Source organism: Dermochelys coriacea, chromosome 8 (assembly GCF_009764565.3).
Source record: "Dermochelys coriacea isolate rDerCor1 chromosome 8, rDerCor1.pri.v4, whole genome shotgun sequence".
Taxonomy (NCBI): Eukaryota; Metazoa; Chordata; order Testudines; family Dermochelyidae; genus Dermochelys; species Dermochelys coriacea.
Genome location: NC_050075.1, coordinates 84,018,636 through 84,033,110, shown reverse-complemented (window position 1 = coordinate 84,033,110; position 14,475 = coordinate 84,018,636). Strand labels below are relative to the sequence as shown.

Sequence of the window (14,475 nt, the reverse complement as noted above, 5' to 3'; positions counted from 1 at the left end):
GGATAAATAGAACATCAGCTAGCTAGGAGAGCCAGAGAAAATGTTCCCATTTGTAATTAACAATGTATTAAAGAAATCTAAGTGTCTCTAGCCTAATGATGATTTCCCCTGTATTATCTTTATTGATTGCATACACATAGCTGTAAGGATGGTCTTGTAGTTTGATTTAGACACTGGACTGAGACTTGGAAGGATTGGCCTTCTGTTCTATGTTCTGCCACAGTCTTGCAATGCAATCTTGGATAGTTCACTTAATCCCTCTGTGCCTTGGGTTCCATATCCATGAAGTGAAGTAGTAATATTAGCCTGCTTCAAAAGTGTGTTGCAACGGTAAATAAATTAATGTATGAGGTGATCAGATAATACAGTGGAAGGGACCATAGCAATAGACACTCATTTCTTTTTAAAAGTGTTAAATTACAAGAGAAGCTTAGAAGAATCTTATTCTTATCCACAACCTTTGTTCAATTTAACAGTTGGTATAAAACAGCTTTAAAAGAAGAGTGATAAATCTTAAATGACATATCGCTCCAATAAATGGTAAAAAGTGTTTTAACAACTTCATAAACACTCTTTCTACTATATTTGTTTGAAGGAAGAAGTATGCTCCTGAAACAATATCATTTAAACAAAACACAAAAATAGTAATATAGTCTCTTTCTGCCCTTTTTGTGTGTGTGTGTGTGTGTGTGTACAAGCTAAAAGCAATAAATTCCGAACAGAAAAATACAAACCATACAAGACAGCATTTTTGATTCCTTCTGGTCTATATCATCCACTCACCCTTAAGCATTAACCAGTCCCTCTTTCTGGTGCTGAGCCCAATGGGGTCAGCTGTGCCCAGTGAGGGTCAGCTATGTCTAATTAGCTCACAGCTGAGAGAACCACCCTCAGTGGATCTCGATTCATTGCTGGCAACTAACCCACCAAAGTCCAGCCCTTAGTCCATCTTGGCAGTATCCTTTCTTTGCTCTTGTCCATGGCTTATTAACTCTGATTTTACAAGAAAGACTCATCTAACAGCATGTATATTCATACTGGCACAGATCATGAACTAAACATAATTCTCTCATCTAGTCTTTCAGCCTCAGGTAGGACTGTGATAATAAGCATTCTGGACCAGCAGCCAAAAGTGTGGGTGTTCCTAAGAAGAATATTAGAAGTGAACTCTCCCTACTCTTTGCATTGGTTGGTTTAGATTTCTAAACTGTTATTGTTGGACCTTGCATTGATTGTTATACAATATGGAGGGATGTTCATCTGCAACCCGCAAAACTCCTTAGCTAGAGAGACCAGGGTTTAGCAAATCAGGCAATGGGGACAGAGCATTCTGAACAAAGAAGAAAGAAAATGGAACTTCACCACGTGGCCCCACCTGCTCCTGGGTATGGTAGGAGTAAGTAGTTTCTGCACCTCCAAGAGTACAGGGGCTACGACTGGCCCTTGAGTTGAATGCTGGAAGCTTCCTTTCACTTTCTCCCTGTGCACCTGTACAAAGGCAAGACACAGGCTAGCCCTAAACCTGAATATTTACTCCAATTTTTTTTAATTACTGTGTTACTTTGTTACTATAGGACAGTTTCTAATATAAAGAGCTACAACCTACCATCCTGCAGTCTTTGCACCTTCACTTGCGACTTGCATCCCTTCATTGTGAGTCCAATTCTGTGAGGTGCTTAGTGGCCTCATTCCCACAAAAAAAATGAGCTTCAGGCTTAAAAAATAAAAAGCCTGCCCTCACAGCATACACAAGGCTGTTAGCATTCTGGGACCTTTCCTGGCACAACTTACATTGTTTAGGGAACTGTGCAATTATTGGCAGGGAAGAAAACAAGAGGTAGAGGACAAAGAACTTCAAACATGGGAACACTGTTATTGTACTTTCAATCACTGGGCTTCCTAGCTTCCCAACATGTTATTTGCATTCATATTTCTTGTACAGTTTTATCTTCAAAATGGTTGTATAGTTAATTAATTAATTACGGTAGCACTTAGGGAATGTCTACACTGCAATTAGACATTCACGGCTGGCCCATGGCAGTTGATTTATGAGGGCTCTCAGGCTGTTTAATTGCAGTGTAGACATCTGGGTTTGGGCTGCAGCCTGAGCTCTGGGATCCTCCCACCTCGCAGGGTTTTAAAGTCCAGGCTCCAGCCCCAGCCCGAAAGTCTATACAGCAATTAAACAGTCCCTTTGCCTGAGCCCTGTGAGCCCAAGACAGCTGGTACAGGCCAGGGCAGGCTTTTAATCACAGTGTAGACATACTTCTAGAATGCCCAGTTAAGATTGGTGCCTCCTTATGCGAGGCACTGCATATAGTAAGAGGTGGACCATGACCCTAATTGCCTACAATCTAAATAGACAAGACACAAAAGGTGGGAGCGAAACCAGTAAGGAAACTTGCCCACGGTCAAATAGCAGGTTAGTTAAGAGGCAGGATTAGTACCCAGGCTCCCAGCCCAATACCTTATCCACCAAACCACTCTTTCTCATAAAAAGTATAAAAGTATAAATATCAACCACTGTTGATTTACAGTTAAGATTACTTAAGTGCCAATCTTATCAGTGCACTCCCTGAAAAGCAAGGGAAAGTTTCATTAGGGGAACCTTCTTTCACATACCTTCCCACCAAAACATCTCTTAGCCAATCACACGAACAAACTCTAGGCTTCCAGCACTTCTAGCTCCCTTCAGCTTCCCTCACAGACAGAAACACAGTGTACACATCCTGAAATTCCTGAAATGTAATTCAAAATTCACTCTAATTCAAAACCTGAGTGCCTGCCTCAACAACATTACTGTGACCATAGGGATGTATATGTGTACTGGTTTGAAGTATGACATGCTATATGTGCCTGGAGAAAGTATGAGGCTGGTGTTAAGGTTTTGTGTTAGAGTGAGTTTCAGGAATGTGGTATATGCTTACAATCTAAAAAGGCAAAACCAGAGGAAGAATGGAGAGAGAGGATGTAATGAACAAGCAGAGTGATCAAGATGATGGCAGTCACATGGCACATTAATGCCAGGGCTGATCTTTTGCATATTTGTTTATATAACTGTTTTATTTCTATTTTTAAAACTTTGGGGGCACTCTGGGTTGAGGAAAGGATTGTTGGTGTAAGAGAGGAGTTGGTAAAAGGAGAGGAAAACTGAGGGGGGAGCCGTGTAAAAATGGGAAGAGGAAAGAATGAGCTGGAGAGCGCACAGTGAGCCGGGGGGAAGAGGAAGAGAAGAGGAGGAGGTAGGGCAGCTGAAGGGCTGCAGAGCTCTGAAAGGGGGCAAATGAACAGACAAGGGTGATACAACATATGAGGGGAGAAACTAAGTGAATATGAAGTCAGGAGGCTGTGAGGCTCCTCCCTGCGTGGAGTGAGGAAGTGAGGCTACTGTGTCTAATGCACTGGGCAGGACTCTGTGGGGCTAGCTGGCTCATATTTACCACTGACCCCTCATCTGTAGCTGGCATTCAGATACCTAGGCCTGGATCCACAAAGGAACTGAGTTGCCTTAATCCCAGTTCTAGATGACTAAATCCCATGTTTAGGCACTACTCTAATCCCTGCTCAGCAGCTGCCTCACAGATGCCGACTTTCTAAAGTGCTGGAGGGTGCTCGCTCCCTGGCTCTGCCCCAGGCCCTGCCCCCAATCCACCCCATCCCCAAGGCCCCACCCCGCCTCTTCCAGCCCCTCCCCCAAGTATGCTATGTGGTCACTCCTCCCTCCCAGCCTCCTGCTTGCATGCCGTGAAACAACTGATTATGGCAGGCAGGAGGGAGGGAGAGGTGCTGATCTGCGGGGCTCGTGGGCGGGAGGGGGGAGCTGATGGAGAGGCTGCCGGTGGGTGCTCAGAACCCACCAGTTTTTCCCCATGGGTGCTCCAGCCCCAGAGCACCCATTGAGTCAGCACCTATGAGCTGTTTAACCCTCTACATGTCTAGACTCACTCAGCACCTAAGTTTTTGCAGTAAAAATTTCCTAGATGCTTACATTTCTGCCTCTGGGCAGGCACACTGCTACCTCACTCTAGGCATCTGGATACTTGTCTTTCTAAAGGGAAGAAAATGAGATTATCCAAAAATCTCACCCTTTCCCCAAAAACATTCCCAGTGAAGATGCAGCGCCTGATGCTTTCATTGTATGTTAAGAGTGTTCATTGTGATTCTGCAATAAAAGGCACTGCATTTATACAAGAAAAATGCATTCGTCAATGTTACATTATGGCCTAATTTCTGTTCTCAGTTACACCACTGTAACGCCACTGAACAATATCTGTTTGGGGCAGCATTTTCTTACAACTCAATGTGAAGGCCTGGAACATGGATACTTTTGTGCCTGAAGGGGATTGATGGCTAAATTCATGAGTGCGTCAGCTCATATTCATCCACTAAAAGCAATCAATAAAGAAAAATAGATGAATCTTGGACTCAGTCACATAATGGAGTAGTATGCATAATATCTGGATACTAAAGAGTTAACAGTGTTGATTGCCAACCTCAAACGTTCAAAAATTGTGAGTCAGACACCCAAAACATGAACTTTACTTCTAACAATTATACTGTGACTTTGGGCTGTCTTTTGATTTTTGAACTTTCCCTTACCCCCATGTGCAACAATGACAGTGTTACCACCTCTCCAAAATGTACAGAGTAAGGTGACTTTTTTGGTGCCTCCTGCAGATGCTCTCACCCTGGAAGACCCAGCTGAGGTCCAGTTACACAGACTTGTATAAAATGCTGCCTGTTAATGGTGCTGCTGAGCTTCCAGCTTCTCCCCAAACCCAAATATTCTAATTGAGCAATTAGAATTGAGCAACCCCAGACCCATATCTCCCCATCCCACAGGCTGGCAATTCAATTCATTTCAATTCAATTCATTCAAAAATCAAAAGACAGACCACAAAACACAATTTCTTTCTGACTTTCTTTAAAATCTCATGATTTGGGGAATATGACATGATTTTTGATGGCTTGAGGTTGGCAGTACTATGTTCTGTTTTCTTGTAACCTGATCCCTGCCTCTGAAACAGGCTTCCTGCTTCCCATGCCCAGCCTGTGCCCGGACTAGGTTAGATAATAAACCAAACATAGGCAGAAAGATCCTCTGTTTATGTAGTCCAGCCATTGCTGAGCTATAAGCCCTCCATTGGAGGCAAAGCCAGCCAAACTCCTGGGCTTGCTTGCCATTCCATTCTGTGATACATCTGGAGAACAAACCAGTATCTCTCAGCACTGAGGAGAATGAATAAAGCTTCCAGTTTACTCTGTCTGCCACTGGAATGGACAAACCACAAAAGAAACTGGCTCCCCCTGGGGAAGGGGCGGGCAGAATCTTCTGCTACCTATTGGTGCATCTCTGCACTAGAAAATACCATCACTTTTTGTACTGGGTGAGCCTTCAGGCCACAGTTAATTAGCTAAGAAATTCTGTGCACTTTCTGCCTGGTAATTTACTACCATTAAGTTATATTGCTGATTCCACAGTCTTCCACTGGTACACCAGTGTGAAATCAGTGTGAAAGGAGAATCTGTTAATGGCACTAAAAGTTACACTGATTTCTGGTCCCCCAAATAGTTACCACATAATGAAGAGAAAAAGGGGAGAAGGAGGAACAACTTATTTTAAGAGCTAAAAAGCTCAATCAAGGGGCTTGCTCTCTTCTCAGCAGTGTTACTTAATAGCAGTATGTTACCAGGCAGTTTCTGCACAGAATGCTTTAACTAACTATGTACTTGATCGCCCAGTCAGTACAAGAAGTCATGTTATTTTCATTACATTTTCCCAACTGCAGTGATTGATAAAAAGGCCAATTGCTCAGCTCCCCGCAATTTCTTTTTCTAACTCTAGATTTTTTTCCCACTCATGAAGGTGGTCCCGGCTCTGGCAAAGAAATCCAGTGTGAACAATTAGCACAGAAATACGGATTTACACATCTGTCCACTGGTGACCTCCTCCGACATGAATTAACATCATCATCAGAGAGGAGCAAACTGATCAAAGACAGCATGGAATGTGGCGAACTGGTGCCTGGAGTAAGCTGCAGTTTCGTTTGAAAAATAAAGGGGGAATGGGGTGTCCCTCAAAAAGTGTGGAAATAGGAAAGCTGCATTGGTGTGTATTCCCATCTGAGGGGAAATAAGCCTAGAGCTTGGTAGAGAGGATCCCTAATTCCCAGATATATGGCATTTCTCTTTCTTTTATATTCTGGGGACGTAGTTATCCCTTCTCACACCATACCCATATATTCCCTATGGCAGATTAATTATTAAACACAATGGGCCAGATTGCATGCTACACCTTGCAAGAGATGCAACACAGAAGTAGCAGCAAAGGGAACTTTATGCCGCTTTTACAGCTTCCAAATTCTGGGCTAGTCCCAGAGCTGATATGACCTTCCTTGTAAATTGGAGCATTCCTAGCAACTATTTTAATTTACATTAACTGCAATGGCTCCCTAAGGAACTGGCAGGCAGCCCAGAATAGCTGAGTGCCAACTGATGGGGAATGCGAAGAGTGTAGGGGCTGTTATTCCAGGCTGTGGCCATGAAATCCCTCTGAACTGCAATAATTCCTAGATGCGGGGCGGAGGGGCGGGAGAGATTCTTTACAGCATTTGAGCAGCATAAATGGGCCAGGCTGCAGGCCAGAATCAGGCATAATATTATGTGCAGCAAGTGCAGTCAGAACAAGAGATGTGTGTATTAATAAAAGGCATCAAGAAATGCCGCCCATAGGAAATTAAAAGGAGTACTGGGTCTAGCTTAGTGTTGTTATCTTCCCCAGTTTGTCTGATGGGACAAACTCTCTTGTCATTTACAGCAAGATACCATGACATTGCATTGACACAATGTGATGCTGTGTCAAAATACAATCAGATTGTGAAGTATCATTATAATGTCATGAAGTTTCATGGTCCCCACAGTTCAGGGCAACCGCACCTGTATATCCCCTCAGTGATCGAGCAAGGGAATACTCAGGCTTCCAGCCCCTCAGTTGTTGCCTTTCTGCATGGGGACCCATGTATCTTTCCCTTCTGACTTGGGTATTTCCAGGTTGCACAGCTTCCTGCCTTCATTGTGTTATTTCCAGCACAAACAGGTTGCCCAACAACACCTGCTTGCTTTCTCATCAGAGATGGTTAGGTGTAATTGCTACAGTTATAAGTTACCACACAGCACTTCCTATGCAAGCCTGCTTTATTCTTAAGGTAAAAACACTACAGAGAAAACATATTAAAAACAATAAAAGAACACACACACACACACACGCTAATAAGCTTACCAGAATTAACTCTAACCCTAAGTTGGATTCTGACACAAGCAGTTCTTCAGCTCCTCACCTAAGGGGATTCTTTGTGGTTACCAGTTCTTCACAGCTTCAGCTCAGCACAAGCACCCAGTTTTATGGGACCTCAGTAGGTCCAGTCCTTTCAACCCTATGCTAATAATTGGGGCCCGCATGGACCAGGGTCCTGTCCATTTGAAGGATCAGGAGGAAGACCATCAGCCAGTTTAAAACCAGGCTGTTTATCCAAAAAACATTTCTTTGCTTGCTGGTTCCTGGAGAATCTGATTTGAACTAGTATATACAGACCTCGGGGGAAGGGGGAGGGTGTCAAAGGGCTGATAATGGAGGAATTACATTAGCATCCCCCCTCCCAACTAAAGAAGGTGCATAGGGTGCCATAGTAACACACACACACAACTGCATTTTAATACAATGTACTCCAAATGTATAAATTCAGTATGGTTTAACTTGCTTCAGTAAAGTTTATCTTAATTCCATAAGGTTTGTTCTGGCTATTACAGGATCGTGTCTGTCTGTCACAGCCCCCAAATTGATTTTGAGGCTCAGATATGTCCCACAACAACAGTGCATCACAACAGGAAAGATTCTGGAAAATTCAGAACAGGTTTTGTTCTGACCCTGGTTCTAGGTTTGTGTAACAGAGCTGTTCCTGAGGGAAAGCTATTTCTCCCCATGGCAAACTATCCTCTCCATGGGCAGCTAGGGGAAAAAAAGCCAGCTTTCAAGGGACCTGCTCGAAGCAAAGCAGAGTTATGGTAGTTCCTGAAGACATAGGATTAAAGTCCATGTGTAAAAACTGAACCCTTTAAAGTAATATTTATTAGTAACCAAAGAATTCTTTTTCTTCCATACAGGATATTGTTTTGGCACTACTGAAGGAAGCCATGATTGCCAGTTTAGGAGACACAAAGGGATTTCTGATTGATGGGTATCCCCGGGACTTGAAACAAGGAGAAGAATTTGAATGCAAGGTGAACATCTAGTTATTTACCATCATTGCTGATATTAAAATTCAACTTGCATCTGACCCACAAATCAGCTACTCGGGTCCCTAGTTTTGACAGATATGACTCTTTATAAGCCACTGTTCCAATTTGTTGGCTAAGAGAGTAGAGAGTTGTTATTGATCACTGGGGATCTGGAATGCCAGCAATACAGTGAATCCAACTTGCTTCCCCAATTGTATGGACTCTGCAGTGCCAGAAGAAATAAAAATTGATTTTAGCCATTTAAGTTACATTAAATACAGACAAGAGCAATTCTGTTTAGTAAGACATTGCCATTCAGAGAGTCACTTTTCTCCCTATAGCTATACCTTCAGTTTGCTTGTGCTGCTACTGCATCTCTCATTGAAAGGCAATGTGGCGTAACAGAATTTCAAGCACTATGCGATGCATGTATCATCATTATTAAGCGCTTTCTTTAGGTTGAGTCAGAGCTCTCAGTGCCTGCAACTACTGTGACTGAGCAAAGCACAGGCCAAATTATTGTGGTAGGCAGCATGCTGAAATACTCATAAAAGGGCATTTTGCACGTTTTTATGTGGTAGTTTACAAAGATTAAGGAAGCTATTGATTTTTTCACTATGCACAAAAAGCTACAGAGAAGTCTCAATTACTGATTTCTGAGCCTGCAGAAAATATTCCATTCTCTCTAAAGCCTGCACTGAATTTGCACAAGCTCACTACAACAGTGAAAAAGCAGAACAGGAGTGGCTGATTAGTTTATATCCTGAAGGAAGATAATAATTATGTATTCCATTATATTACATCTTCACTCTACACATTGTCTTGTAACTGATTTAAAATGTTGTAAAGACTTATTGAGTCATCGAGTTCCTCCCATGAACCTTTAGTTGCTTTATATAGATTCTGTTCATTACGAAAGAGTCACAAAAGCCATAAGAGGTGGGAGAAATGGCTTCAGCATCCAGTCAAGGTAATTAGCAATAAAGCTGGGCAGGTCACAGATTCATTTTTGGTCCATTAATGCCTCCCTGTGCACAAAATTAAGTAATTCTCCCATGTCTCTTTCCAATAGCATGTGCCAATTTAACAAAGGGACTCCCACAAAAATGTTCCCTCTCTGCCTCTGATAAGCTCCACATGCATTTGCATGTCTTTGCAGAGTTGGGAGGGCAGTGGTCAGGACTGGAGAAACTCTGTATCCAAGGGGAAAGGGGCAGCACCACTGGACAAATAAACTTATAGTGATTGCACTTATTAGAAGTGACTATACCTGAAATAGGATCTGAGTGCAAAAACCCTTACTCAAATGAGTAGTTCTTTCTGATGCAAATAGAGTATTCAGTAGTGTAAGTAAGCAAAGGTTTTCAGGCTCAGCTGAACAAAGGTTTTCAGGCTCAGGCTCCTACTCAGTATATTGATAGTTCATCTGTGTTTGATCTGTGTAACTTGAAATGATGTGGGAGGAGGTGGAGGGACTATCCTACCCTGGAATATACTTAGAACAGGCTGACATAAGATGCCATCAGATTCATTCCAAAGGCTGCTTGTTTGGATTTTTCTTTTTTTTTTTAATCTTCAGCAGAATCCCAAGAGGTAAAGTTCGCTGGCAGTAATAGCGGGAGGGGTTGACTCCATCAAAGGCAGGAAAGCCATCCCTTCAGTTTGGTGGTAAAATTTTAATAAAAGTTCCAAAGAGCCATCTCTAGCACATCAAAGTTCTATTGGAGAGCAACAGAGGTAGTAATCATGATTCCTTAAATTGAAATATTGATTCACAGACCCAGAGAACTTCAGTTATCAGAGTCCAGAACTCTGTACCCACCAGCTTTGTTGGTGTCCCATGCAGCTGGGAAAACTCAAAATACTTTATGGAAGTTATACTTTAACACTGAATAGTCCAATTAACGCCCCATGGCACTGATCAGCACAGCTGAGTGTAAAAGCTGCCAAGGGCAACTTCCAGCTGAGACAAGTTTAGCAGAGCTCCTACAGGCTTGCCCAAAGGGGAGCTACCTGGTAGTGTTGAGCTGCCAACAGATCACCAAGGTCCCACTTCAAACCTCAGCCTTCTTAATGTGCAGAATGCACAGTCAGAGTCCAGTTACCTGATGAGGTGCCTGCAGTGGCCTAACTGAGTGAGTTCCACTCTCATATCTGGCCACCATTTAACTCACACCTCACTAGGGTGACTGCCATTTCAAAATGCAAAAACAGGACAGATACAGGAGCTCCACCCTCCCTCCATGACTCTGCCCCCCTGCTCCTCTTCTTCACCTGGAGGCCTCGCCCCACAGCCAAGCCTGAGCCAGGCAATGGTAATAGCTGCCCAGGGAGCACAGGCTGCTGTGGGGAGCCTCGGACCCTCCACCTGCCCTGGGTGGGGTGCCAGGTTGTCCAAGAACAGCCCCGAGCCTGTGTCCCTGCCCCCCCGTCTGTGCCACCCAGGGCAGGTGGAGGGTCCAGGGATCCCCACAGTGGCCCAGGCTCCCTGGATGGCTCTTACTACTGCCCGGCTTCTGGCCTGGACAGGGGTGGGGCCTCATGGCAAGAGGCGGCTAAGGCCCACCTCAGTCCATCCACCAGGAAGAGACTGGTGCCACCTCAGGCAGGCGTGAAGTGGCGCCACAGGGAATCCAGGACAAATGCTGATCTGGGGTCATTCGGACTGGGACTTGAAATGTACATTTCAGGACTCTCCTGCCCAATTAGGGAATGGTGGTCACCCTACCTCTTACTGGCAGTTTTGGAGAGCTAACACCCAGGTGGTGACATTAGAAGAAAATAAGGGAAGGGCACATCCTCAGAGGCCACCTACTGCATAGCACTGCTACAGGAGGGACATCTGAAGGATCCATATGAGTGGTGAGAGATACGACAGCTAGAGACAGAAGATCAGATTCTGTACTGGGTCTCCAAGAGACACAACTCAGGGCAAGGGGAAACAAAGGTGACTTTGGGCTGCTGCAGGGGCTGAAATGGTCTTCAGTGTAACTTAGACAGCCCTGCAGGCTCCTAACCTGCTGCCCACTCTTTGTGCCTGTTACTTGAGGTGCAAGCCAGAATGGCCTGAACAGTATGTGTCATGGACCACCTCAGTGCCTGCTCTTGGGAAGTTTTCCCTCAGGCCCCTGTGGGCTGTTTGCAGCCCCTATTCATTGCCAGAGCAGCATGTAGGGACTGGACCAGGGAAGGAATTGCTCCCAGAATTCCACAGATATTGTTTCCTGGATTAAGCTCTATGGGCATTGCAGGAGCCCACTGGTGGCTGTACAACACTGAATCCTTATCAGCTTCTGGAACAAAATATAAAGATCCAGATATTTATTACTTAGCTGAAAAATACTAGTCACCAAAGTCATCCCTGGTGTAGCAACACTGAAGCCACTTGAGTTCCACCAGGGGCGAATTTGATTGTAGGTAACTCAGTAAATCTTTGAAACATTTTAAATTAGTCATGATTGATGATTAATGTCATATTTTTTCTTTTAAAGGGCATTTTAAAAATATTTCCTCACCGCATTAAGTTTGAATGAATGACAAGAGGTGACATCAGGAATTTGGTGAGGCTGTATATATACAGCATATGTGAAAATCATTACAAGTATTAAAGATATATACTATTTAGAAAGCTTCAGGAATAGTTCTTATAGAAATAATTACAAAGCTTAGGGGCCCTAAACTAATTCCCTCATGAATCCATGCACCCCAGCACTAGTTCCCAGCCATCATATTCTCTCAGACACATTTTTATTTTAAATGGAACTAGTATTACACACTCCTGTAGCTGTAAGAGGTGGGGTGGGGAGAATCCTGTGTATCAATAACTTAATGCTGCTCTCCTAAGATAGTGTAACCTGAAAGAGTAAATTACATAGGGACAGTTTGAGTAGTATCTTACTCTGCAAGTGGCCCTATGGAAACATTCTAAAGATCCATTACATCAGAGTCAGTGAGAGTGGAGGGCACTCAGAAGCATCCTAGAATTGTTCCATATCCTGCATCATTGGGCATTGTGGGACAGCTTGTGCTTCCCTTATATGGAGCAGTACTGTTGAGCTCCTTTCTACAGTATCTGAGCACCTTCAGTTGTCAATGGATTTTATTCTCACTGCCCTCCCCCCGTGTGTGGTAAGAATGTATTATCCCATTTTTAAGATGGGGAACTGAGGCAGAGTGAGACTAAGGCCTTGTCAAGGAAAGAAGATACTTTTTTAAAATCATGTGGTAGCTAACATGTGGTAATTAATACATGGTAACATCCTAGCATGGATAAGACAGTTGTGGTTTTAACACATTAACAGTTCAACATAAATTCAGTAGAACCTCAGAGTTATGGAAACCTCGGGAATGGAGGTTGTTCGTAACTCTGAAATGTTTGCAACTCTGAACAAAACCTTTTGGTGATTTTTTCAAAAGTTTACAACTGAACATTGACTTAATACAGCTTTGAAACGTTACTGCACCGAAGAAAAATGCTGCTTTTAACCATCTTAATTTAAATGAAACAAGCACAGAAACAGTTTCCTTACCTTTTCAAATCTTTTTTTTTAAACTTTCCTTTTATTGTTTTCTAAGTAGTTTACATTTAACACAGTATTGTACTGTATTAGCTTCTTTTTTTATTTTTATATTTTGGTCTCTGCTGCTGTCTGATTGTGTACTTTCGGTTCCAAATGAGGTGTGTGGTTAACCGGTCAGTTTGTAACTCTGGTGTTCGTAAATCTGAAGTTCTACTGTACTAGGCTCCACCCGGTGTTTACTTCAATGTGCTAACGTGTTAAAGCTACACCCGTCTTGTTCACACTGGGATTTTATGGCATGCTGGCTAACGTGGTTATAAAACCGTTTTTCCTAATGTGGGTGTACCCCAAGTGACTTGCTCAGTGTCACACAGAAAGCATGTGACAGAGCAGGAAACTGAAGTGGTGTTTTCTGAGTCCCAGTGTGCTATCCTAACCAGTGGCCCAGCCTATCCTACTATGAAAGTTATTCTAGGCAAGCACTGTAGGTGTAGTAGGCACCAGCCCTGATGGGTCCCAGTAATCACTGAGATATATGGCTAAGTGACCCTGAGGCAGTACAGTCAAGAGTCAGGGCCCTACAGGCCTAGTGCCTGGGGTGCCCTCTACAGTCCAGTTTTTGCTCCAAGTGAATAGGTGCTTGCAGGTTTCTAAGCCAGGCTTAGTTAATTTGTCTCATTGGGGTTCCTCTGCACTCACGCCCTGCGCAGCCATTGCTATTCCTCCATAAGTCCCACACAGAGCTGCACCCGATAGTTACAGCCTATTTCACGCATGGCTCTACATACAATTAGGATTGCCAATTTAGGTTGGACATATTCCTGGAGGTTTCATCACATGACACAATTGTTCATGAAAGATTAATTTTTAATTCCTGGAGACTCCAGGTCAATCCTGGAGGGTTGGCACCCCTACATACCAGTTCCTGGGGTTGACTCTCTGAATTCAGCTTCTTTCCAGCTCCCTGTTTGCCATGTGACTGCTGCTTCAACTTTCCTGCAGCTCCTCACTTCCCATGCAACCACTGTTTCCAAACAGAGCCTGGAGTGGCACCTTCCTGATTCATGACCTTTTCCCTTACCTGGCCAGGAGGAAGAGGAATGTGCATTGGGGAAGGGGCTAATGGGAGTTGTAGTCCCTTGCTTGGTGGATGCATCACAGAATTCATAGTGCTCTAAATGTAGGAACCTGGTTGAATCCAAAGCAGCAGAAAGAGAGAGATCTGCATCATAGTCATGTTCCAAACAGGACTTTCAGGATTCGTTCTGGTATGTGTCTTGAGCATCAAGTTTTGTGGGTCAGAGCTAGCACAAAGTCAAAAGTGATGCCAGCTCCAGCTGACATACAATTTTCTGAATCCACAGCAGAGCACTCCACTGTTTCGGAAGAAGGGTGGAGTGGAAGGGAGGAGCTTTGGGGAGAGTTTGTTTTACAATATGTACATTTTGCTAGCTGCTGCTCCCATACTTGGAAAAAGTTGCCCAACGTGCTTCTAGAAATGACAAGGAATTATTTAGTCTTTGCAGTGTTGAAATCATTACACTGTTCACAAACACTCCTTTGGTTGTCTTGACAACAAAGCTGATAGCGGTCTTTATTCTGGGATGGAGATGCTACTCTCACTTTAGCCATTCTTAAATGTACTGAACCTAAGGTCATTTTCTTCTGTTGGCTCTTTAGT

General features: G+C 43.6%; 1 protein-coding gene across 1 annotated transcript in view; it reads left to right on the top strand.

Moving 5' to 3' along the window:
- AK5 (adenylate kinase 5) overlaps positions 1–14,475 on the top strand; it is a 151,696-nt gene that overhangs the window by 125,290 nt on the left and 11,931 nt on the right. Inside the window, exons 11-12 of the mRNA XM_038411979.2 lie at positions 5,867–6,030; positions 8,161–8,277. Of these exons, the coding sequence (XP_038267907.2) occupies positions 5,867–6,030; positions 8,161–8,277 (281 nt within the window). The remainder of the gene's footprint in view (positions 1–5,866; positions 6,031–8,160; positions 8,278–14,475) is intronic.